General features: G+C 29.1%; 1 protein-coding gene across 1 annotated transcript; it reads right to left on the bottom strand.

Annotated features, from left to right (window-relative positions):
* Positions 1-16,749: 16,749 nt before the first annotated feature.
* LOC135953528 (leucine-rich repeat-containing protein 15) lies at positions 16,750-23,029 on the bottom strand. Its single transcript, XM_065503467.1, has 3 exons — positions 22,740-23,029; positions 22,271-22,677; positions 16,750-18,064 (listed from the first exon to the last, which is right to left on the bottom strand). Exons 1-3 carry the CDS (start codon positions 22,948-22,950, stop codon positions 17,090-17,092), a joined length of 1,593 nt encoding a protein of 530 aa, XP_065359539.1. The 5' UTR covers positions 22,951-23,029; the 3' UTR covers positions 16,750-17,089.
* Positions 23,030-23,901: the final 872 nt, after the last annotated feature.

The following is a 23,901-nucleotide window of genomic DNA, read 5'->3' as shown; positions in this document are numbered from 1 at the left end:
CTGATGAACGAATCTACCATCAAATTATACTGCGCTTATTCAACCGCTAGAACAAAACGTTATCAACATCGTTAAATTAAATTATAAAAACTAAAAAACTTCAATCTCAAAAATGTAGTTCTGATTTTATCTACGAACTGGTATACAATATCAGTGTCCAATATCCGAAAGTCCTGGATCGCCTTGCTCGAATTCGGTACTGAATGAAGTGAAGAGGATAACATGCCCTTAAATATTTTGCAAAATATAATTCTGGAAGAAAACGAAGATCCTTCAACTATTGGTAGACTTGTAGCTCAAATTGTTACGGAACATCTTTTCACGAATGCTGACATAAACAAATGGATTCAAGAAGAATTTCTTGTGGAAAGTAATGAGGAGCAAATGAAATTATCATATACGAAATTGGAGGATCTATACGATAGTGGTCATGAAGAAAACAAAATTAGATTGTATAACAATGATAAACATATGCTTTGGAAAATGATAAGCCGACAACTATATGAACTACGTGATTCAGGTGTTATTTTAAAAAATAATTTGCCAAAGAAGCAACTCAAAATCTCTAATTTCTTTAAAAATACAAATATATCAATGAAAACAATACTAATTTTAAAAGTTACATATAATTTTTCAAAAAAATTTTGTTCTGTTATCGCGGAAAACTGGCAGGTCTGGTTTTTAATTAGTCGCGAAAACCGTGCTTGTATTTAAAAAAAATAAATGAGCCGATTTTTTTTATTACCTACTAAAAAAACCTTAAAAATAAAATCAGAGAAAGAGTAAAAAATGTAAATTTGGGCGCCTTGAAAATTACTTTGATATGTCGTAATCTAACTTTTTCCTCATGTCAAAAGCTATCGAAAAATCGTTCATATCGATTGCTAAATCGACCCACCCTAATACACATACATACATACATATATACTATATATTAGTATGCATTTAGTTTAATATACTTATATACACCAACATTTGCTAAATGCTGTATTACACTACACTATAGTGTTGATGGTGACTGGTTGGTTGTATTTGTTCTACATAGTAAAATGTAAGAAAAACATCTGAAAACATTTAAGTTTTATGTTTACAAATTACTGCAATGAATTCTCTAAATGCAAAAACACACACTCACACATATACTTCATATTCGTATACAAACATAATATCCTTAATGTCAGAGAATGCGAGTGTATTTTTTAACAATAAAACAGACAATTTTCAAACAAACAACTTAAACGCATACATTTTTAAGCAGTGCAAAAGAACACAGAGAGATTTGTATGACATACTAAATTGTACTGTTGAACAAATCCTTTTACACACATAAGCACCATAATAGCAGATCATTATAAAGCACTTTGAAATCGCGAACAAAATGTATTTTTAGAAACTCTTAGAAAAAGGGAGTCTTGTTCATGTTCTCATATATCCAGGAGTATTGAAACATTAACATAGAGTACAGGGGTTTTTGAATTTTTTTTTTTAAGAACACAGCTCTATTAGACCTTAGTTGGAAGATATATTTAGCTGTAATTGATATAAACGATATTTAGTAAGTTGGAAAAAAGTAACAATACACATAGAGGCACCATCATAATATTTTGGAAATAAATTAGAAATTCAATTCATTTGTTCAATGGACAAAATTCAAAAACAAGATCATGACATTGATGTTAATGAAATTTATATTATTGAATAGACAACTATATAACGCATTCGTGTAAAAAAGATCTTTTATAAATATCTTTTTTTTGTCGTCACTAGAGGTCGCTAAATTTAGTATATGTATTTTCAACATAAATTTAACTAAAATAATTGTTAAAAGTTAGTTTTAAAAGATATAAACTTACGATCAGTGTTGCCAGGAGCTGGCGAAAAAAGAAGCTATATTGGCTTCAAAAAAAGGCCAGAAAAAGCTAAACCGCTTTAGAAAAAAAGCCAAAAAAAAGCTAAAATATTATAAATTAAGAATTTTGGTTTATATTTATTTTTAAATAAAAAATTAGAAAATATGTTCATAAAATTCATCTGCTTTACTTAAAGGAAGTACTAAAAAGTTAAATACTAGATTAACCATGTCAGAAAATGGACATTGTTGGTTCTATATTTGTCCATTTGTAGTTTAATATATTCTGCCCCTGAGCCTTAAGCTTCGTAATTTTATTAGCACTTTAATTTTTCACTATCAATATGACATAATATATTTTTTTTGGTTTTACTACTTTATTATCAACGGGAAAAAAATTGATTTTGCGTAGAGTTTTCATATGGTAATCTTTGTCGCAATTGCTCAATTAGTTTAATTTGTCGTATTATTTTTGTCATAATCTTCACTAATTAAAACGTTCTTTATTTTATCTCTCATTCATCAAAGTAGTATGAAATATGTGTCAAAAACATTAAACAATTTTCAATTAGCGACGATAATGGATCAAATTCCTTGAATTTTAAATCAGAAAACAGCAAATGATTTATTTACTTTTTGTATTTTGTGCAATACTGGTTTTAAAAAAAGATGGTACGCCAAATTATAATCAGTGTATTAATTACTTAATAGTTTGGCTTTTTAGAATTGCTGGTTTGACGAAATTAAAACAAAATGGGTTTTAACTCGAAGCATAGATAAACAAGACGTTTAACGGCTATTGATCGCCATCGAGTATCACAAGCCTTCAAGAGTTTGTGGGGCTCTTGTCCATTATATAATGATGAATATAATGTGTAATAACAATTTTGTCTTGAAAGAGAATTTGCTAGACATTTAAGCTTTCAGATATAAAATACTCTATTTCATTTTGAACCACTTGATATTGGCAATTGTTATTTGTTCTTTTAATACTGCACAATTCTTGAGTATGTTGAAAAGCTTAATGAAAATCAGTAATGAATTAAAATGAAAATGATTCACAAATATAAATTTAGCCTTTTTATTTACTCTTTAGTCTCGAAATTTTTAGCCTTTTTTAATTTCAAAAAAGGCTATTTTGAAATTAAGAAAAGGCTAGAAAAAAGCCACGAAGCTAAAACCAAAATTTCGAGGCTAAAGAGTAAATAAAAAGGCTAAATTTAGCCTCAAAAAGGCTAAACTGGCAACACTGCTTGCGATTGACGGCAAATGAAAGAATATGAATGTGAAATTATGGAAAATTACTGTTTTTGTCAAAAAAAGTGTAACTGTTTAATCTGCGCAATTTTTAATAATTAACATTTTTTTATTGTAAGCCTGAAATTCTAAAACTTTGTTGGAATATTAGTAAAACATATGTTAATCTATTTTGATTGTGTTTTACTATAGAATAGCCTTAAGTATTATCTATAACAAAATGTAATCAATAGTTGTCCTTTCGTCTGAAAACTATTAAAATATTGTTTTTGTTTAAATGTATAAATTCACATTTCGTAAATTTTCAATTTGATGGTTTGGGGAAATAGCTCCAGATGTTTGGTTTTTTATAAAATAATATCGTTTTTTCTTTTGAATAACTAAGAAATATTGCGTTATTTAACAAAAGTAGTTTAATGGAATAAAGTGTATTAATAGGTCTTTATTTGGTTCTTGATGTTGTATGTTTTTTTGCTGAAATCAAAAAATTCTAAAGTTTGATTTAATTTTGAAAAAAAAAACATATTAATCAATTTTAATTTTTCTTTAATTTTATCTAATGCCTATATCTTATTTATTATAATGTGAAATCATTATTTGTCCGGTTTGATTAGAACTTTAAAAAAAATAGTTTTTGATGGCACCCATAAATAATAAATTTTTACCGTAAATGTAAGTAACTCAATAATTGAATATAACCTACATATCCTTATTTTTGGAAAAATTACACCGAGGCCTCAGATATTTGGGGGCCCATAAAAAAAAGTGTATGACTTTGGGCAAAACTGGAAGACACGGGCCTTATTTTTGGTCTTTTATCACGTAATGGTTTCTGCATATAAATATTTATAAATTCCAAAAAGATGGAGAGTTTCACTAAAATTATGAAGCGAATGAAAATAATATGCAGGGTTCTCGTACATGATCATATAACAATTCTGTTTTGATGGAGTCCATAGAGTACGGAAAAACTTTAAGTTATTCTCGATCACTTCGAAGCGTCAGTAGGCTATTTCTTTTTTCAATACTTGCACCAGTAAGGGATAAACAGGGGGAAAACAATAAATACTATAAGTCTGAACCGATTTGATTGAAATTTCCAACATAGATAGATCCTTACTACGAAGCAGCAATAGGCTATATATTTTTTCATAACTTGAACCATAAGGGATAAACAGGGGAAAAATGAAAGAAATGTATCTTTAGTTTTTAAACATTTGGGGGATTCAAACGTTCTGCTATTAGGTCGTATTGTCATAATGACGTAAAATATATTTTTAGTTTAAAGAAATTCTTGTTGTGCTGCAAACAAAAAAAAGTGTTATTTTATGACAAACCAACAAACATAGTTCTAAAAGTCTTATTAGTTTATAACTTTTTTGTTTGAAACCCAACAAAAATGTATTTAAACTAAAAAAATATTTTATGACATTATGACAATACGACCTAATAGGAGACCGTTTGAATCCCCCAATTGAATATTTGTTCATAAAGAAAACATTATTAATTTAGCTCACTATAGTCACAAAAATAGGTACTTAGAAAGTACCTTTTCAAAAGGGGTTAAAAACGGGTAAAATTGGGAATTTTATTTATGTTTATCCAAACAGGAGGCTTAAATCACTGGCCCGATCCCCTTGAAATTTTTAACAAAAATAAACTAAAATGTTAATTTTTTTATTATCGTTTTGATATATTCCGTAATAACTTTTTGTAAAGTTTTTATTTTTGTTTTTTTGTAAATTAATATATATTTTTACTGAAATTTGTAGGTGTGTTTTATTGCTTTGTCAATGCAATTTTGCTCTACGTGCAATGAAGTATGCTTAAGATGGCGTATAAAGCAAACAGGATTTTAAAACAACTATATGGTATAAAAATCTCAAAATTCTATCGAGTAATTTCTTAGAAAAATTATGTTAAAATTCAACATCGATTTACACAGAATGCATATTTGGCACATAGAGCACTTAAACCCCCGGGCGACGATATTTGTACTATAACTCATTCCCATATGAAGAACAAAAACACACTTTTGAAGTGTGATTAAATGTATTTGTTTACCCTTTTTATACCCTCCACCACCACAAGTGGTGAATGTGGGTATATATAAGTTTGCCATTCCGTGTTTAACATATACATCTGATACATGTTTAAAGTTTCTCCAAAAATGTTTTTTTTTCCTACAAAATGTTATATTTAGAAAACTGGATGTTATTTAAGGTTATTCACTAATGAACAATGTTCTATTAAAACTATCTAATTCATTTAACGTTTGAAAGTCACTGGAGGTTGCTGATGTGTTATCGAAATTTTAAAAAATATTTCCAACATCTCTCAAAAATATTTATTTACATTATATGAATTTTCATCTTAAAATTATTAAGTAGTTTTCAAAATATTAAATGTTTTGAAAACTACATATCATTACCTTTCCATTGATATATAAAAAATTATATCTATTTCATTATTATACTTTAAAATAATACATCCAAATCACACAGCTTGCAAAAAAAAACTCTATTATGTTAATCAAGTCAAAGACAGCTTACTATGCGCTTCTCATGTTTTCATGTACCATATGTACTCTGGTTTATTGTTGTTTATTTTTCAGTTGCACGAGCGCTAGCATTTGCGAATGTTTAAAGTGAGCTTAAGTAAACTTTTATTGACCAAACAGTCTCATTTGAATGACTTTGTGCGCGTTCATAAATTAGAAACTATTGCGTTCACAGAGTCCATAATAGAGATTTTTCATGACAAAAATTTATTTTGCAAAAAATTTACTAAAAAGTAGATTTTTAACTAAAAATAGATTTTTTTTTACTCAAAATTGATTTTTTACTAAAAAATTTATTTATTTTACTCGAAGTAGAAAAAATAGATTTTTTACTAAAAAATAGATTTTTTACTAAAAAATAGATTTTTTACTAAAAAATAGATTTTTTACTAAAAAATAGATTTTTTACTAAAAAATTGATTTTTTAGTAAAAAATTGTTTTTTCACTAAAAAATTGATCTATTTTTTAGTAAAAAATCTATTTTTTAGTAAAAAATCTATTTTTTAGTAAAAAATCTATTTTTTAGTAAAAAATCTATTTTTTAGTAAATTTTTTGCAAAATAGTCATGAAAAATCTCTATCATGGACTTTGTGAACGCAATAGTTTCTAATTTATGTACGCGCACAAAGTCATTCAAATGACACTGTTTGGTCAATAGAAGTTTACTTAAGCTCACTTTAAACATTCGCAAATGCTAGTGCTCGTGCAAGTGAAAAAAACAACAATAAACCAAAATACATTTGGTACATGAAAAAATGAGAAGCGCATAGTAAGCTGTTTTTTACTTGTATAACATAGTAGAGATTTTTTTTGCAAGGTGTGTGATTTGCATGCATTATTTTAAAGTATAATAAAGAATAAGATATAATGTTTTATATATCAATGAAAAGGTAATGAAATGCAGTTGTCAAAACATTTAATATTTTGAAAACTACTTAATCATTTTTAGGTGAAAATTAATATAATGTAAAATAAATATTTTTGAGAGATATTGGAAATATTTTAAACTTTCGTTAACACATCAGCAAGCTCCAGTGACTTTCAAACGTTAAATGAATTAGTTCGTTTTAATTGAACAATGTTCATTAGTGAATAACCTTAAATAACTTCCAGTTTACTAAATGTAACATTTTGTAAAAACGAAATATTTTTTGGAGAAACTTTAAATATGTATCAGATGAATATTTTTCAATGTTACACACGGAATGACAAAGTTATACATACCGTAATTCACCACTTGTGGCCAATAAAGTTACAATAAGCTGCGTCTATGAGCCAAAAAAAAAGTTGATAGAAGTATCTTCAAAATTGTGACTTGTACTTTGCACATAAGGTTTACATGGTCAGCCTGACAGACGGTCGGACGGACATTGGTTAATGCACTCAGAATGTGATTCTAAGTCGATCTGTGGGTGTTACACTAATATTTTGGGGCATTACACACCAGCACAATCGCATAATACCCTCCACACAATGGCGGTGTAGGGTATAAATATGCTATTGTCTCACGATCAACTTAGAGCGTAAAGTAAATGAAAATTTGTTGAAAAATGCGCGTCTTTTGAAACTTCATCGACCGTAACCAATTAACTTTCAAAAAGTCTCTTTTGTTTGAAAGGCAAAACCTATATCATTTAAATATATGAAGCAATTTTAAAATCTATTCCAAAACAATAATATATATTCTGGTCAGATTTCAGCAGAAGCATAGTTCAGAGAGGAACTTTTTTCTCCCAGCAAATTCAGAGAATTACCTCAACTCCATTATAATTTGGCTTTGGTGTTGCTGTAGCAGCAGTGATTGCTGGGTCATTCCGATTCGGCTGGTTGGACGAACCTCACATGCGATATCTTACATTTCGTAATGGATCCATTTATCATAGCATGTAATGATTCGGTGCAAAAATTATTTTCTTTTATAGAGTGCAAGCATGTTTCGGACATTGAAAATCGTCTTTCAAGGTTTCTCGGCTTCAATACGAATTAAACAACTTCCCTGCTTTTGGGTGAATCCTGTTGCTCGCAAACGTTTCGAAATTGTTGCTTGAGTAGCTCCCAATGGTTTTGCAAACTCTTGTTGAGTTTTACAACAATCTTCATGGAGTAATGCCTACAATTCTTTGTCTTCTAGCTTTTTTAGCTGGCCTGTTCGATCTTTGTCTTCCGTGTCAAAATTACCACTTCTGAACCGCATAAACCATCTCTCGCACTTTAAAACTGATGGATCACATGCACCATAAGCTTTGGTGAGAAATTCATTTGTAATATTTAAACAGACGTCTTATGATAAAACTTTGAAATTAATTATTTTAAAAAAAATTGTTATATCCCTATGGAAGGCCCTACTAAAAGTTGAGCTTATTTGTTTAATACTTATTGAGCATTTGAATAAATATCGAAAAATTATTTTTACATCAACACTGTTTTATAAGTATCAAATAAGAAATTTTCCTACCATCAAAGGATGGAAATATTACTTACTTTATTTATGAACTTTCTTCATAGATGCCATTTATTATTTACTATGTCGCTGAATCATTTTAAAACACCCCAAGAACATTTCAAAACACTTTTATATATTTCTATATGAACAATAAATTATCGTTTGAGTAATGATGACATTTGACCAAACATATGTATGTATATAAATGTAAGAATGGGGATCAGATAGCAATTAGTTTGACAACTTACTTCAAAACTTATTTTTGCCTTACTCTATTGCGGTAACATTTATCAATAGGACGAAAGCAAGAAAGATTAAGTGTTAACTTTATCATTGTTTCTGTTTATTGTAAGAGTACGAGTACGAGAATTTCTTGTCAGCAGTTAGCAACACATTTGAATGGTTGTCAAAAGTTTAGTTGAGTTAAGTTTATTTAGTGTGTCAATGGCAAATGAAAACATAATTATACAAAAATTACTTAATGAACCCTTTCGCTGGTAAAACCAAATACAACAACTTTAAAGAGTTTCCTTTTTAAATTTTAATTATGAAAAAGTGTCTAATTACAATTTTGTCTACATAAATCAAATTAATATCTTGTTTAGCAGTAAATTTCATAATATTTGTTATTAAAAACTTTTCTATTAAGAGTAATGAGAACAATACCAAGAAAAAGTTTTAATCATAGTCGATGTTTTAATTGTATTGCCTTCAGTGCGACATGAACAATATCCGCAAATAAATGTCAACAATTCTAAATTTTTCTTATTAATATTTATAGATGGAAAATGGGTAAAAACCAGGTTAAATGGGTAAATTGGGTAAAAACGGGTAAAAACTATCTTGAAGATTATGTGAGCAGAAAAATATTGGATGGTTCACGAGAATGATTTCTTTATTTAATTTTATAAAGAAAAATAAAAAATTGTACATAGTAGTTGTAAAATAAAGGCCTGAAGTCTTCTTATTCACTGTCGCTGAAACTTTCAATATTAGTTTCACTTGGGAAATAATCAAAAATACTATGAGGTGTCGGTGAAGAATGGATTATTCCAGTAGAAGTGGATGGTATATCATCAAATGATTCAGAAGAACTGATATCGTCCTCATCTGCAAACATTTTGATACAATTGTTCTTCGGCTTTGTATCTTTATTAAAGAGATTCCAATTATGTTATATAAAACAGACTTTTCCAGCATTATCGGCAGTTAACCTATTGCGTTTCTTGGAATTAATAAAACTTTGTGTGTGGACTGAACGTTCTGTTGCAGCTGATGTGCAGGGAGCTATCAAAATACGAACAGCTACCCTTCTCAGTTCAGTGAACGCGCATATGCTTTTCCACCAGGTAGAAGGAGATATTTCTTCTATATTGCTCCATAAAAAATGTCTTGCCCACAAATTTTCTCTAGCTTTATAGTTCGCCGGATCTACCATTACATCTATATTTAAATTTTTGCTCATATCGTAAATAAATTGTATTCAGAGGAACTTAAATCATGTCCTTGGCTATTGGGTCAAGGAAAAATTGTACCCAGAGTGGGTGCTTCACAATTGAAAAGGGTGTTCCGGGAACAGTAATTTTAGTAATTTTGGGCATGAGGGTGGGAATGAATTTGGAGAATTTGAAGAACTTACACTATCACTATATTCAAATGAATTTTCAGTTAAAACTGTTTCGGTTGTTTTACCAATTTCCCTTTTCGCCATACATTTTAGACAATTTATTAAACATTTGGACATTTGATTTATATTTGGCCATTTATAAATGTCTCTTAATTTTTTCATTTCTAGGTCTTCCCATGTTAAAACCTAAAAACTATTTATGAAAATTTGTTGCATTTTACAACTACTAGCTCAATAAACACATACCTTCTCACGGAATTACAAATTTAATTCGCCTTTTTGAATGTTTTTTAGTTTCTAATATGAATAAAAATATTTTTAGGTTTGATTGACATTCAGTTTTTGAAAATATTTTGATATTAAAATCATTTTATAAATACCCATAATAGAACAATAAAAGGTAGAATCACTACAAAATATGTTCTCAATTCTACATGCTTAGAATTGTCAGACTAATATAAAATAAAAAATAAAAGTACAATTGAAAAAAAATATCAAAAATTAACTAAATTGAAAAATATTTTAAAGTCAATTTAAATGTTCATTTGAACAAAATGTCGTAAGATTTATAAAATGTCCTGAAAATAAAATTAAAGAATGGAGTGCAGCCTGCGGTGTTGAGCTGAAGAAACACTCACGGATTTGCATGCATCATTTCAATGACTCCGATTATATTGAACTGTATTTCAAATATAAACAAAATATTTCTCAATTTTCATTTGTTATTATTCGTATTTTTGGATTTCTGTTTTTTATTTTTCTATTATTTGACGTAACAAGGCATAGCATTTTAAAATCTCTTCCAAGTGATTCTACCTTCTAATGGTTGTATCATGATAAATACCCAAAAAAAGATTAAAAGAAGATATATACCTGGTATTTACCCATACATCGGGTAAATACCGGGTAGAATCCCATCTATACTAATAAATTTGTTGGAATTTAAATAAAATTGTTGGCATTTTTTTAGAAAATTGTACATTTTTAATTAAAAGGTTGTTGTCGTTTAAGATTGACATTATAGATGTATGCTAGCTTTATGGATAATGTAGATTTTAGATAGAATTAACTAAATCGATTTCAAAAAAAATAAAATGTTTAGATAGCCAAAAATTAACACATTAACACATCTAAATAGTAATCGCTTATGTCCGTCCGTCCGTCTGTCTGTTGAAAACACCTATAGCAAAGGTGCTAGCTATCTGAAATTTCCCTTTTTTTATATGAAAATAGGAACAGGATGAAAACTTAACACTTTTTGTTGAAACTCGGCATGCGTTCCTTTTTTGTATTAATAAGTGTATGTACCAAATTTCTAGATTTTTGCTTGGATATAAACAATTTTATGCGAAAAAAATCAATTTGGATTGTATGGGCAGTGGGCGTTGGGCGTGGTCGATTTTGATAAAATTTCGTTTTTTTCTTAATTTAGTCCATATAATTCTCGGTGCCAAATTTCAATGCTCTACGACCACTGCTTATAATTTTTGCAAAAAAATTGTATTGCATTTGGATTGCATGTGCGGTATGCGGTGGGCATGGCCGATTTTGATAAAACTTAGCATACGTTTTTCTTTTGTTTCAGAAAATATATGTACCAAATTCCTAGACTTTTACTTGGATAGAAAACATTTTATGCGAAAAAATCTATTTGGATTGTATGGGCAGTGGGCGTTGGGCGTGGTCGATTTTGATAAAATTTATTTTTTTTCTTAGTTTGGTCCATACGACCACTCCTTATAATTTTTGCAAAAAAATGTATGAAGCCATCCCTCTGTGTGCCACGCCAATTAACACAATTCCGCACATTTTGAGCTAACCACCGCGGAGCTCCGCAAACAAATAAACAAACAAACATTTTCGGTCATCACTTTAGTACAAACACTTCCAATGCGCTTCGGTTTAAAGTTTTAGTATAAATAGCTGATGCACATATTTGCGTTTCTTTTCAATAATAGAATTTTAGTCATTACTGCGCATGTCTGAGCAAAATAGAATTTTTATTTCAACATTAACTCTTTTGCATTTGCTTAAGTACTGCTCTGGCAACGTAAAAGTCGACTATTTTTTGGACATGCGCATTAATTTGTTAGGTTTATTGAAAAGTTTGTACAAAAATTCCCATGCGCTTCGGTTAAAAGTTTTAGTATAAATAGCTGATTTGCGTTTCTTTTCAATAATAGAATTTTAGTCATTACTGCGCATGCCTGAGCAAAAAAGAATTTAAGTCAACATCAACTGTTTTGTATGTGCTTAAGTACTGCTTTGTCAACGAAAAGTCGGTTATTTTTGGACATGCTGACTGACTGACTGAATGACTGACTGACTGACTGATTCATCATCCCACAGCCCAAACGACTGAAGTTAGAATCATGAAATTTTAACTGTGGGTTCCTCCCTCCCCAAAACGATCCACTAAGAAGGGATTTTTGGAAATTCGAACGTTTAGGGGGTAAAAAAGGGTAAAAACGGGTAAATCCGGTAATCTTATATCTTCAAAACAAATAAAGATACAAAAAAACTTGAAATTGCATGTTACTCCATTTAAAAAATAAGCTGACAGGTGTTTCATACTATTTCGAAATTCGAACCTTTTAGGGGAGAAAACGGGTAAAAACTGTATTTTGGTACTTTTATGGCACCCTATGTATCTTTTAAACCAATAAACATAGAAACAAAATTTAAATCGTATTCTTTACTTATCAAAAAATAAAAAATATATGTTTGGTCCTTTTTGGAAATTCTAACCCTTAAGGGATAAAAATTGTGTTTATTTTTAGTACTTTTTCATAAAATAAGTTTTTCTATAATTTGACATAGACATTCGAATATTTTACTATGAGCTCCCACCACGATACAGAAAATTATTTTAATAATATTTTACCACCACAATGGGGATAAAAAAGTACCAAAAAGGGTATAAAATCGGGAAAATACATTTTATTGCAAATTATTAAGCCGATTTTGATAATTTGTTTAACATTGGTTCCTGGATTCATACAAAAATTAACTAACAGGTTGTTATTTGGAACTCGAGTACCATGATGTATTTCAGGCCAAATCCGGGTGAACAGTTTGGTACTTTTTTTAAAACATATTTATTATTGGACACTGATTTTAATCGATTGAGACATGTCTGTAGCATAAACAACTTTTGCAAAATGGAATATTTTTAAATTTCAAACTTGAGGGGTGTTCAAGGAGGAAAAGGGAAATTGGTACTTTTCTCCTAATGGTACCTTTTTAATATTTTAAATTATTTCACTTATCGACATTAAAGTTAGCTGATATGTATCTGAGTAAAGTTAGTGTTAGAAATAAGGGATTATATTTAGGTACCAAAATGTGAGAACTGAACTATAGGTAATTTTTCATTCTCCTAATGGTACTTTTTGAATTTTCTATTACAATGGACTTAGAAACATGAAATTAAGCATACATGGTCCTAAATGAGTGAGAATTCTGGGGGAGACTTTTTGGTACTTTTTATTTATTCTTATGGTACTTTTTGTAATTTCTTCACCAATGAACCTAGAAACCTGAAATAAAGCTTATATAGAACCGATTGAGTGGGACTTTCTGGTACTTTTTCTATATTCTAATGGTACTTTTTTGAATTTTCTATAACAATGGACTTAGAAACATGAAATTAAACATATATGGTCCTAAGTGAGTTAGGATTTTAGGGGGAGACTTTTTGGTACTATTTCTTTCTTCTAATTCGGATAAATACAAGCTATACGCAAACAGCAATTTTTATATTGGTTTGGTGCACCAAACTATCAACAGTACAAATGGAATAGTGTTTATAAACCGGTTAACATAAAAACCGGTTTTTCTTCAAAATCTCGGTTTTTTGCTAACCGGTTAATTTGAAATGTTGAATTTCGGTTAAACAGTTTATCCGGTTTTTATCACTCGGTTAACCGGTTTTTAAAATCATGTTTTTGCGCACTTTTAATGAAACCTGCTGATTTACAATACAAACCTCTTTAGATTATTATTTTTAAGAATTACAATGATTCTAAATAGTAGAGGACGATGAGTTTACTTAAAGGATGAGTTTACTTAAGCGATGAGTTTACTTAAAAACTTAATGAAACTATTAAAAATTAAATTCCACATAATTCTATAAGTTTAGGCTAAATCTTACTAATGATTCATTAAAAAATTAGTGATGATTTTACTAAACGTTAATTTGAATTCGTTGTACATACCTTCTTTCAATAAATTTGACTTCTTTAGTGTGTTTTGTTCTTAAAATTTAAATTTATTAATCATTTCGTTAGCTTTTCAGAAATATTACAGGAGAGACAAAAAACGTTCTAAAATCCATTATTTTAAATATTCTTGAAATCTGATAATGGAGATTTATTAATTATTTGGTATGATTTATAATGACAAATAATCACAGCTAAGAAAAAGTGCGTTTGCATCTTATAAGTCCTTTTTTGGGACTTGTAACATTTTCTGTTTCATATCATAAAGTCGAGGTGATAATAAATTTGACTGTGATAATAATTTTGAAATTCTTACAAAATAAAATGGGCTTAGCACTTTTTTATATTTATAGTTACTAGCATAACCCGGTGCACTTCGCAACCCATACCCTAGTAAAATTAAAAAATATGAATGGATTTCTGATAAAACCTAACTACACATACAAAATCTTGAGAATCCCTCAATTACAGTTCACTTGATATTCGAAAATAACTAATTTGGTTGGGAGATACCACTCCATTGCTCTGATTCCATTTTTACATTTTTGAACATTTTAAATATCAAGCTTTACTTTAACTTTCCTTTATAAGGGAGGGGTCATTCCTAATAAGCCGATAATGCTTAGCTAAACTTCGAACAGTAATCAGGAATAAATTCGTTTTTAGCAAACCTCCGTAGAATGGTAATAGATTGATTGATACAGAGTTTAAATACATTTAGAATTATAGTTCTCCATATATTCAAAATTAATTATTTACTTTGTCCCACGACTAGTAATGCAATCCCGACCATTTTCAGCCAATATATGTATGTAAAATGGTAAGAGAGCTATGCAGACAATGTTTGAAGAACCTTGCAATTATTACTTTGTATGGGAAGTGACTCACCTCCTTTTCCGACCCCTTCCATTTTGGTTCCCCAGATATTCGAAATCAATATTTACTATGTATTGGAGGTGCTACGCCCTCTAATCTAATTCCGTCTATATTCATCTAAACTCCGCACAGTAATAAGAAATTAATTCGTAAAAAGTTTAAACACTTTTATAATTATAGTTCTTCAGATATTCGAAATTAAATATCTACTTTGTATTGTGTCACGCCCACTATTCTAATCCCGAAAATTTTCAGCGAAACTATGCAAAATGATAAAAGAGCTATTTAAACAAAATTTTAAAAATCTTGCAATATTTCACAAAATATTTAGAAATAACAATTTACTTTGTATGGGAGGTGACTCACCATTTGTACCCGTCCCATTTTTGATTAAACTACATGCAGTTAGCTTAAGGTTCACATGTACAAGTTTTTGCATATGTGTTAGTAGCATCTTTAAACGCTTGTAACTCCTAAAAAACTGAACCGATTTCAATAAAATATATATTCAGCACTTCTGTGAATAAATCCCTTTAAAAATTGAATGTATAATGTGAGCGTAAAAGGGGTCTAAAGAAATTGACTTGCCTATTAATATCATGATTTAATATCATTCCTGACTACTAAAAAATAAAAATTTTAAAGCTATATATATTTTATTGGACATTTTATGTATATGACGCTTAACCGGTTTAACCGGTATTTTCGATGTCGATTAACCGAAAACCCGGTTTTTTAAAAAAGCCCAAGTTTTGGTTAACCGATAAACCAGTTTTTAAAAAAGTCGGTTTTTTATAAACACTACAATGGAATTTTCTATTTAAAATAAAATAAATTACTGAAAACATAAAATATATAAAAAAAAATAACTCATGTCAATCTTTACTTTTACTATTATAATTCCTCAATAATATTTCCTTTATTTCCAATTTCGGCCAAACTTGATAAGTGATGACCAAGCTGAAAGACTCTCGAAATTACAATTTTCTTTTTAATATCGGTCTCACTCCCATTATTCCGGCCTCGCTATTTTTTAGCTGAACTTCGTAATGAATTAATTAGTTTTTTTACATTAGCTATATTACTACTTGAACAACAAACTAGTTCCCTGTGGATGCTAAAGTAATAGTTAAATGGTTATAATTTGCACTAAAGTTCGTCAGCGTATCAAGTAATGCTAATGCTAAATGTGGCCGTTGGTATTTTCGTTCTCTCTAATGATGAAAAAGAAAGCTAAAATTTAGATTTTCTTTCAAGCATTATAATTTGTTTAAAGTATCTTTGATATAACCATTGATTGTCCGTTAAAATATCCGTTAAAAAGAGCTTTATCTGAAAACTGTTATACAGATACATAACTGTACTATTTATAAACACAATATTAGAGTATCCGAAAACCGGTCAACTGGTTTTTTCATCTTTGTAAACTTAACCGCATTCGGTTTTCTTTAACTTTTCGGTTATTTGAACATATTTTTGAAAAACTTTGACATTTTTAAAAATAATAATTGTATAAAGTTATGTGACGATTTTTTTACATAATTTTTAACATATATGTATCTAATTAACGTGCACAAAACTTGAATAGCATGACAAAACAATAACGATATAAAGGGAATTAAAGCCAAAAATTTATTTATTGCTATATATTTATTTCATTATTCTCAAAAAATAATAAAAAATGTAAAATCGATTTATTTTTTCAATTACTCATTTAATGGTTTTTCTTTAACAAAAATAACTATAAAAATAAATTTAAGACCAACTTCGGTTAAACCGGAAACTGGTTTTTTGAATTTGTCGGTTTTTTGGACACTACGTACAATACAAATGTTTTTTTCAATGGTTCGTGAATCAACTAAATCTTGGAGAAACAAGTATTACCAACATCGAAAAATATTATAAGACGTTAAACTTAAAGTATATTTCATTTATTGTCAATCGAATATAAATGTATGGGAACACATACATATTTATACTCATATTCATAAACTAATTATAAATTTATTAAAATGTTTATAAAACATAATATTCAATCAAAATTTGTTGTATAAAACTGTTATGAATAATATCATTACCATTATTTTAAATAAATAAGTAGTATTAATATTTGTTTAATAGATTCATATTTACAATTACAATTTTAAATTATATAAAACTATTATTTAATTTTATTAAATAAAAAACATTATAAAAACCTTAAAACTAAAACTTAGTTTCACATTTCAAATGCATTCTAACAATGTTAATAGCCCTTAACCACTATTATATATATCTTCAATGTGATGTTCTTTTACCAATCTCAAATCCTTTACACAAAACTCAACCGGTGTAACTACACACAATGGCTTCTGCCCTTTAAAATATGGACTGTGTGGTCGGACGTATGATACTTTGCGTGCCTCCAACCACTTGGTCATTTCTTCCCAACATGGACATTGCCAGGGGTTGCCCTCCAAAGAAACTTTTTCTAACTTTTCAAAAGTTGCATTCGAATTGGACAAAAATGATAAACGATTTTTATCCAAAAGTAATTCAGAAACAGCCGTTAATGATTCCAATACATCGGATGATATGGTCTCTATTAAATTATTGCCCAAATGTAGTTTCTCCAGACGTCTGAAGGGAGCAAACATTCGTACATCTAAGGTGCTCAGTTCATTAAAACCCAAAGAAAGATATTGTAGGAACGGTAGTGAAGTGAAGGCCAGAGGATGTAAACTTTTCAAATTATTCGATTTAAGCAGAAGTTTACGCAAGCGAGGTAAAGTATGAGAACCAAACACATCGGCATCTAAGTGTTCTAGGCTATTATAGGAGAGATCCAAAGTATCCAATGCCACTAAATTGTCAAAAGTATTAGCTTTAACTTCTTCTATCTCATTTCCATAGATATACAATTTGCGCAAATTTACCAGATTTTTAAAATTCTTTGAATTTAGAGATTTTAAGCTATTACGACTTATATCTAAATTCTGCAACTTGACTAAATGTTGAAATTGTAAAGGCGCCAATTCCACCAGATCATTTGAGTTGAGATCCAATTGTATTAGACGAGTGAGCCCAGCAAAAACATCAGGTGTCAGTTTTTCCAAACTATTGGCCGAGAGATTTAAATTCTTCAAGTCAGTCATACTTTCAAAAGTACGATCATCTATGTGATTGAGCGGGCTGGAGATTATAATTAGCTCTTGCATTGAGGTTAGTTGTTTAAACGAGTTTGATGTCAACTACAAATAAAGTAAAAGGGAAATTTATTAATTTTTTTTAAGATAATTTTAAGTACTTTAAGTACCGGTTACATAGAATTTATTTTATCGCCTATTTTAACTCTTTATTTCTACACGTTTGGTGATATGATTGCATAGTGGAGCAGAACCAAAATAATTTGGAAATATATCTGGCATTTCTAACTGCCTGATTCGAATTTCACATATACAGAGAAAATAGTTTTGGTCGTGATAACCAAATTTGTAGCTAATCGAATCACTTGAATAAATTTAAGTTGGGGTGACAAACATTTTGACATTTCAATCATAATTCTTCTTTCTCTGCTACTTTCATTTACTGAAACCGAAAAAATCTGTGAATTGGCTAAAAATTTGGTCGTCACAACGAATCTTTTTGCTCGGAGAACGCATAGCAAAGGAGTATATTTAAATTTTGAGGAAAAAACTCTCAGAAGACGCGTTGTGGGCTCTGAAAGAAAGTCATGCAACATTTGTAAATGGTTGTGAATTTTTTCTGATTTGTCCAAAATCTAAAGATCCAAGTTATACTTGTGTTTGGTATCTTCAGAAAATTAATTACTATAGAGTAGTTAGTAGGGTATTCAATTAATCGGGTTTCTGGTTTAATCGGTTAATCGAGCAAATAATTAATCGAGGTTTAGATTTATTCGGTTAATAATCGGTTAATTTAAAATTATTCGATTAACCGAATAATTTCTATTTTCATTTTAAATTTGAAATACAACAACGAATTTTGTGTACAAAAACATAAAAAAAACATCAAATAAGGTATTTGAGATCATTTTTGTAAACATATCGCCTATTTGCTGCAACAACGTCCTAACTTGAAATCCGTGTTTTATGAACTGAGTAATACAAAGTTCATTAATCTTTAATTTTGTGTGAAATTGTTTTTTTGTTGTAAACATCAAAATTAAAATTCATGTTTTCTCGTATATTTGATAAGTAAAAATTTGGATTACAGATTAGAAAGATATTAACATCTACTATTTATATTTCTGAAATCGCATGATTTATTGAAAGTTTATTTAAGAAATAGTAAAATGTCATAAAATATTCAAAGACGTTTTTCTCGAAACGACTTTTTTTGAATTATGACGTTGTTGCAGCAAATGAGCGATGTGTGAGTTTTTTAGGGTTTTAGTGAGATCTTCCGAAATAATATTTTATAAAAAGAATATAATTTAAACGATTTTTTTCTTTAGATTTCATAAAACTTTTCTTGGAAAAAAACTCTCTCGCTGATTGTATATGTTGGAGAAATCAAAAGCATGATAAAGAATATTCCTTTTTGGATTGTTTTAGATTTTGATTAATTTAATAGTTTCGTTTAGTTATGGTAAAAGACTAATTTCCAAAAAAAAAATCGTCTATACATGTAAATACAAACAAATTTTCAAAGACATGTAAATTAAATATGTCAGTTGTTATACATACTCACTAATTATGTTTATTGGATGTTCAAAAATATTTAATTTTAATTTGTATTTTAATTGTATTATTGAAATTTAAAGTGCAAACAAAAAGGAATTTCGGTTAATCGGTTAATCGACACAAATTAATCGGTTTATTTGTTATTTGAAAATCGGCAATTTTAAATTATTCGAACAGTTAACCGTCCAAAATTAATCGGTTAACCGATTAACGGTTAATCGATTGAATACCCTAGTAGTTAGGTTGTACCGAATATAAATAAAACATTCTGTGGAAAATAATTCCATAATCCCCAGAAAATATTAAAAAAATCCATGGTCATGGCTGAAGTAAAATTGTCTACAATATTTCAAAAATACTGCATATTTAGACAAAAATTCATTAAAAGTTTAGCTTGTAATATATCGCAATAAAATTTGTTACATTCGTACACCTTTTACTAGTAAATGTTAAGCTGAAATCAAATCAAACGAATTAAAATCAAATCCAAAAAGTCCATATGAATGTGTTCGATCGGTTTCAACATGCGAGAGCTGGTTTTACGGTTCAGAAGTCATGATTTTCAAACGGAAAACATAGATCGCCCAGGCCAGCCAAAAAAGTTTGAAGACCAATTGGATGCATTACTTCATGAATATTGTTGTCAAACTCAACAAGAACTTGTAAAATCATTGGGAGCTACTTACTCAATAATTTCAAAACCTTTCCAGGCAGCTGGATTAATTCAAAAGCAGGGAAATTGGGTACACTACGAACTGAAAGACGATTTAGTATGTTTGAAATGCCGCTTGAAAGTTACAAACGAAAATAATTTTTGCACCGAATCATTATTGCGATGAAAAATGGATCCATTACGATGTGAAGTCCGTCCAACCAGCAGAATCAACAATAAAGATAAATAAATAGCAAAAGAGTCCTATCTATTATGATGGATGACATGGAACCTATACCGAATGCAACTGATTCGTTTGAAGCATGCATTGGCCGAAAAACGCCCAAAATGTGCGACCAGACATGAAACTGTAATATACCATCATGACAACGCTCGGTCACATCTTGAAATATCTGTTAAAAAGTATTACCTCACCCGCTTTATAGTCTAGACCGTGCCCCGTCCGACTAAAATATGTTTCAATCATTGCAGAACGCACTCTCTGGGATACGCTTCACATTGGAACAGTTTATCCGATATTGGCTTGATTCGTTCTTGGCCTCAAAGGATGATCAGTTCTTTTAGCTAGGAATCCATATATTGCTTTGAATATATTTGTATTGGACAAATATTTCGATATAGAAGCAACAAATTTGAAACAATCTCGCATTTTTAAGTCATATACCCAATAAAAATTCAGAAGAGCATGGAGAAACCCCTATTAGATTATTTAAGAAGTTTTCTGCTTCACAGTTATCCTTATTGTAATTGATAAAAATGTTGTATGTCTGAGGTCCCCAACTTTGAGGCCCCTCAGCGTATAGTGGAGTCAATTAGACAAAGTTTTAATAAATCCATATTTTCTAAATTACTATCCCGATTCCAAAATAATGTAGAAGCGTTCATGCAATTAAAATTTGTTAGCAACCTGTTAAAATACATAGTGAGATACAGGGTGATAAAGTCGAACACCTCTGGTGTGAAAACATTGTAGAACTTGTAACTTGTACAAATATTGATAGATTGCAATGAATTTTACTATATTATAGAGAAAATAAAGAAAATTCGATGTATTTCTCCAAGTCATCTCTTTTAAGATATTTAAGTTCATAGTTTCCAATTTTCGTCTTTTACCTTATAGTGAAATAATTGTCAAACATTTTTTCTAAAAATATCCTTTAAATTTCTAATAAACTCAATATCTGAAACCGGCTAGTCGAAAAAAATAACTAAATTAATAATTTTTAATTGAGCATAAAAAATGGCTAAATTTTGACAAAATTTTAGCTTAATTGAGTTTTTCAAATTTCTTTACAAATTATAATAAATATAAATATTTATTTGAATCTTATATATAAATAGGCCACACGTTTATTTGTGGCACACTTTTAAGTATGTTATTGTCCACCAATATTGATGAAACATATATGGTTTAAAAGGCGATTTTCTCTAGATTTGCAGAATATAATTTTTTTTTAATTCTTTCCACAAAAGTGGTAAAAAGCGTTTAAAGTGGTCGAATTTCGGCCACCGGGCGATCCTAGTTAATATTAATAGGCAAGTCGATTTCGTTAGACCCCTTTTACGCTCACATTATACGTTCAATTTGGGCAAGAAATATACAATTTTAAAGGGATTTATTCACAGAAGTGCAGACTATATATTTTATTGAAATCGGTTTAGTTTTTTTAGGAGTTATAAGCGTTTAAAGATGTGACTAACACATATGCAAAAACGTGTACATGTTTGTCCAATTTGTTGTTGTAAATAAATAAGAGAAACAATTAAACAGTATTGATTTCGCTCTGTTTTAAGTGAGAGTTGTTTTAGAAAACAAAGAAGAAGACTTTAGTAATTTAAAGTCACAAAAATATATTTTCATGAAAAACTTTATTGCGTTTGGTGCGTGAACTTTTTTAACAACCGCGAAAAAATAATACCGTTGTTTTTTATATTTTTAATGCTCTATTCGACCATGATATGCCAATTTGCATATTTGCAAAAATTTTCAATAGTTATATCCCTAATATACATACTAATATATATGTAAATTTGGAAAAACTTATTGAATTTATATTTTATACAACACAAGTACTTACCTTTTCAATTAAATTGTCACTTATTGTTAATATTTCCAAATTTCTATAATTAGGCAGGTTAATACTCTTCAATTCATTGAAATCCAAATGTAGAACTCTTAATTTTGGAATTATACCATCGGTTTCGAACAACTGTATAGCATTGTGAGAAAAGTTAGCAACTTCTAAATGCTGAAATTTATGTTCTAATTCGGCACTTAAATTTTGTAATAGATTCCAACTGGCATCAAGATTTTCCAATCTGTTGACATCTGCAAAGTGCGAAGCTTTCAAAGATTCTACTTTACAATTTGACATATTTAAGGCTTTTAAATTTGGCAGATTTTCAAAACCTTTATCTTGTAAAATTAATTCACCAACTTGAGAAATATCCAAGTGTTCCAAATTTGCAAATTCTTCGGGAATATCTAAATATAGACAAATCGTGTGTATACTATTTAAAATTACTTTTTATTATTAATCTACGTACCATCCCATTCCAATTGGTTCTCTTTATCATTATCATTAATAATTTTCAGGTGCTTCCAATGCTTTTGTCCCACCCCGCGAAAGTCTTTCATGTACTGCACATCTTTACAAATAATTTCTTCTTTTTTTTGTGCATTCTCTGCACATTGTGGTATAGAGTTAACGATACCACTTGTTAAACACACTAAGGCCAATGCCAAAATTAACAACATTTTAATATTGATTGCAGTCAGAATACTTTTTTATTATTTATTGGAACACTCATTCGCTTGCGATCCGACTGAGTTTGTGTTTGAGATGAGACTAAAGTCTGGAGAATGTAGAGCGTTTAATAAATGTGTAATCAATTGTGATGTGTTTTGTCTTCTCTTAAAAATAAACAAGAGAATGAAAAAATGATCAATAAAAATTTGTCTTTTCTGATTAAATTCAGTGTAGTCATCTGGGTAATTTAAACATAATGTGACCAACTATCTCTCTTATAAATAAAAAAAATAATATTATTTTATTTATATTTGCTTATTTCTTTTAACCTGATCTGTGTGACAAAAAAACAAATTAAACTGAGGTACCCACATTAAAATAAACTTGAACAATCACATTTTATTGTACCTTTTGTGTTTAAAGTGACTTATTATGATTCATTTGTTTTTGGGATTCCCCTTAAACTTAATTATGAATTTAGTAATTCCCCTTTTTTCTAGATATCATAACAAATACGAACTATTGAATCGATTGTAAACTTGAGTAAATAAATGACACATTTTGGAATCCCAAACAATTCTAGCTTTCTAAACCATGTGCTAGTTTTCACTTGAAAATTAAATGGTACCCCATCACTCACATAAGGGTTAAATACCAAATTTTTAAATTCAGCTGAGAAAACAACAGTTGCGATGTGTGCAAAAAATAAACACATAGTTCCGGCAGTTTTACTTAGTCGTATTAAAATTTATTATAAATAATATTATAAATGTACTCTTTTAAGCGAGAATCTTTGTGGTCCTACACATGTTATTCTTGAAAGATTAAACATTAAAATTTAAATTAAAAATTTATATTTTTATTTAATCTTAGATTTTTAGTGTGTGAGTTTATAAACAATTTAGCTATTCTAATTACTCAGCCATCAAATTCTCAATAATCAGATAAGAGAAAATATT

This window comes from Calliphora vicina, chromosome 3, assembly GCF_958450345.1.
Source record: "Calliphora vicina chromosome 3, idCalVici1.1, whole genome shotgun sequence".
In the NCBI taxonomy this organism is placed as follows: Eukaryota; Metazoa; Arthropoda; class Insecta; order Diptera; family Calliphoridae; genus Calliphora; species Calliphora vicina.
This window is presented reverse-complemented; position numbering and strand designations above follow the sequence as displayed.

Excerpts from the sequence above, each read along its gene's own strand:
- LOC135953528 (XM_065503467.1), bottom strand. The coding sequence starts at position 22,950 with ATGTTGTTAATTTTGGCATTGGCCTTAGTGTGTTTAACAAGTGGTATC. Across the intron at positions 22,678-22,739 it reads GAACCAATTGGAATGGGATG|ATATTCCCGAAGAATTTGCA; the intron begins GTACGTAGATTA and ends GTCTATATTTAG. Across the intron at positions 18,065-22,270 it reads GTGACAATTTAATTGAAAAG|TTGACATCAAACTCGTTTAA; the intron begins GTAAGTACTTGT and ends CTTTATTTGTAG.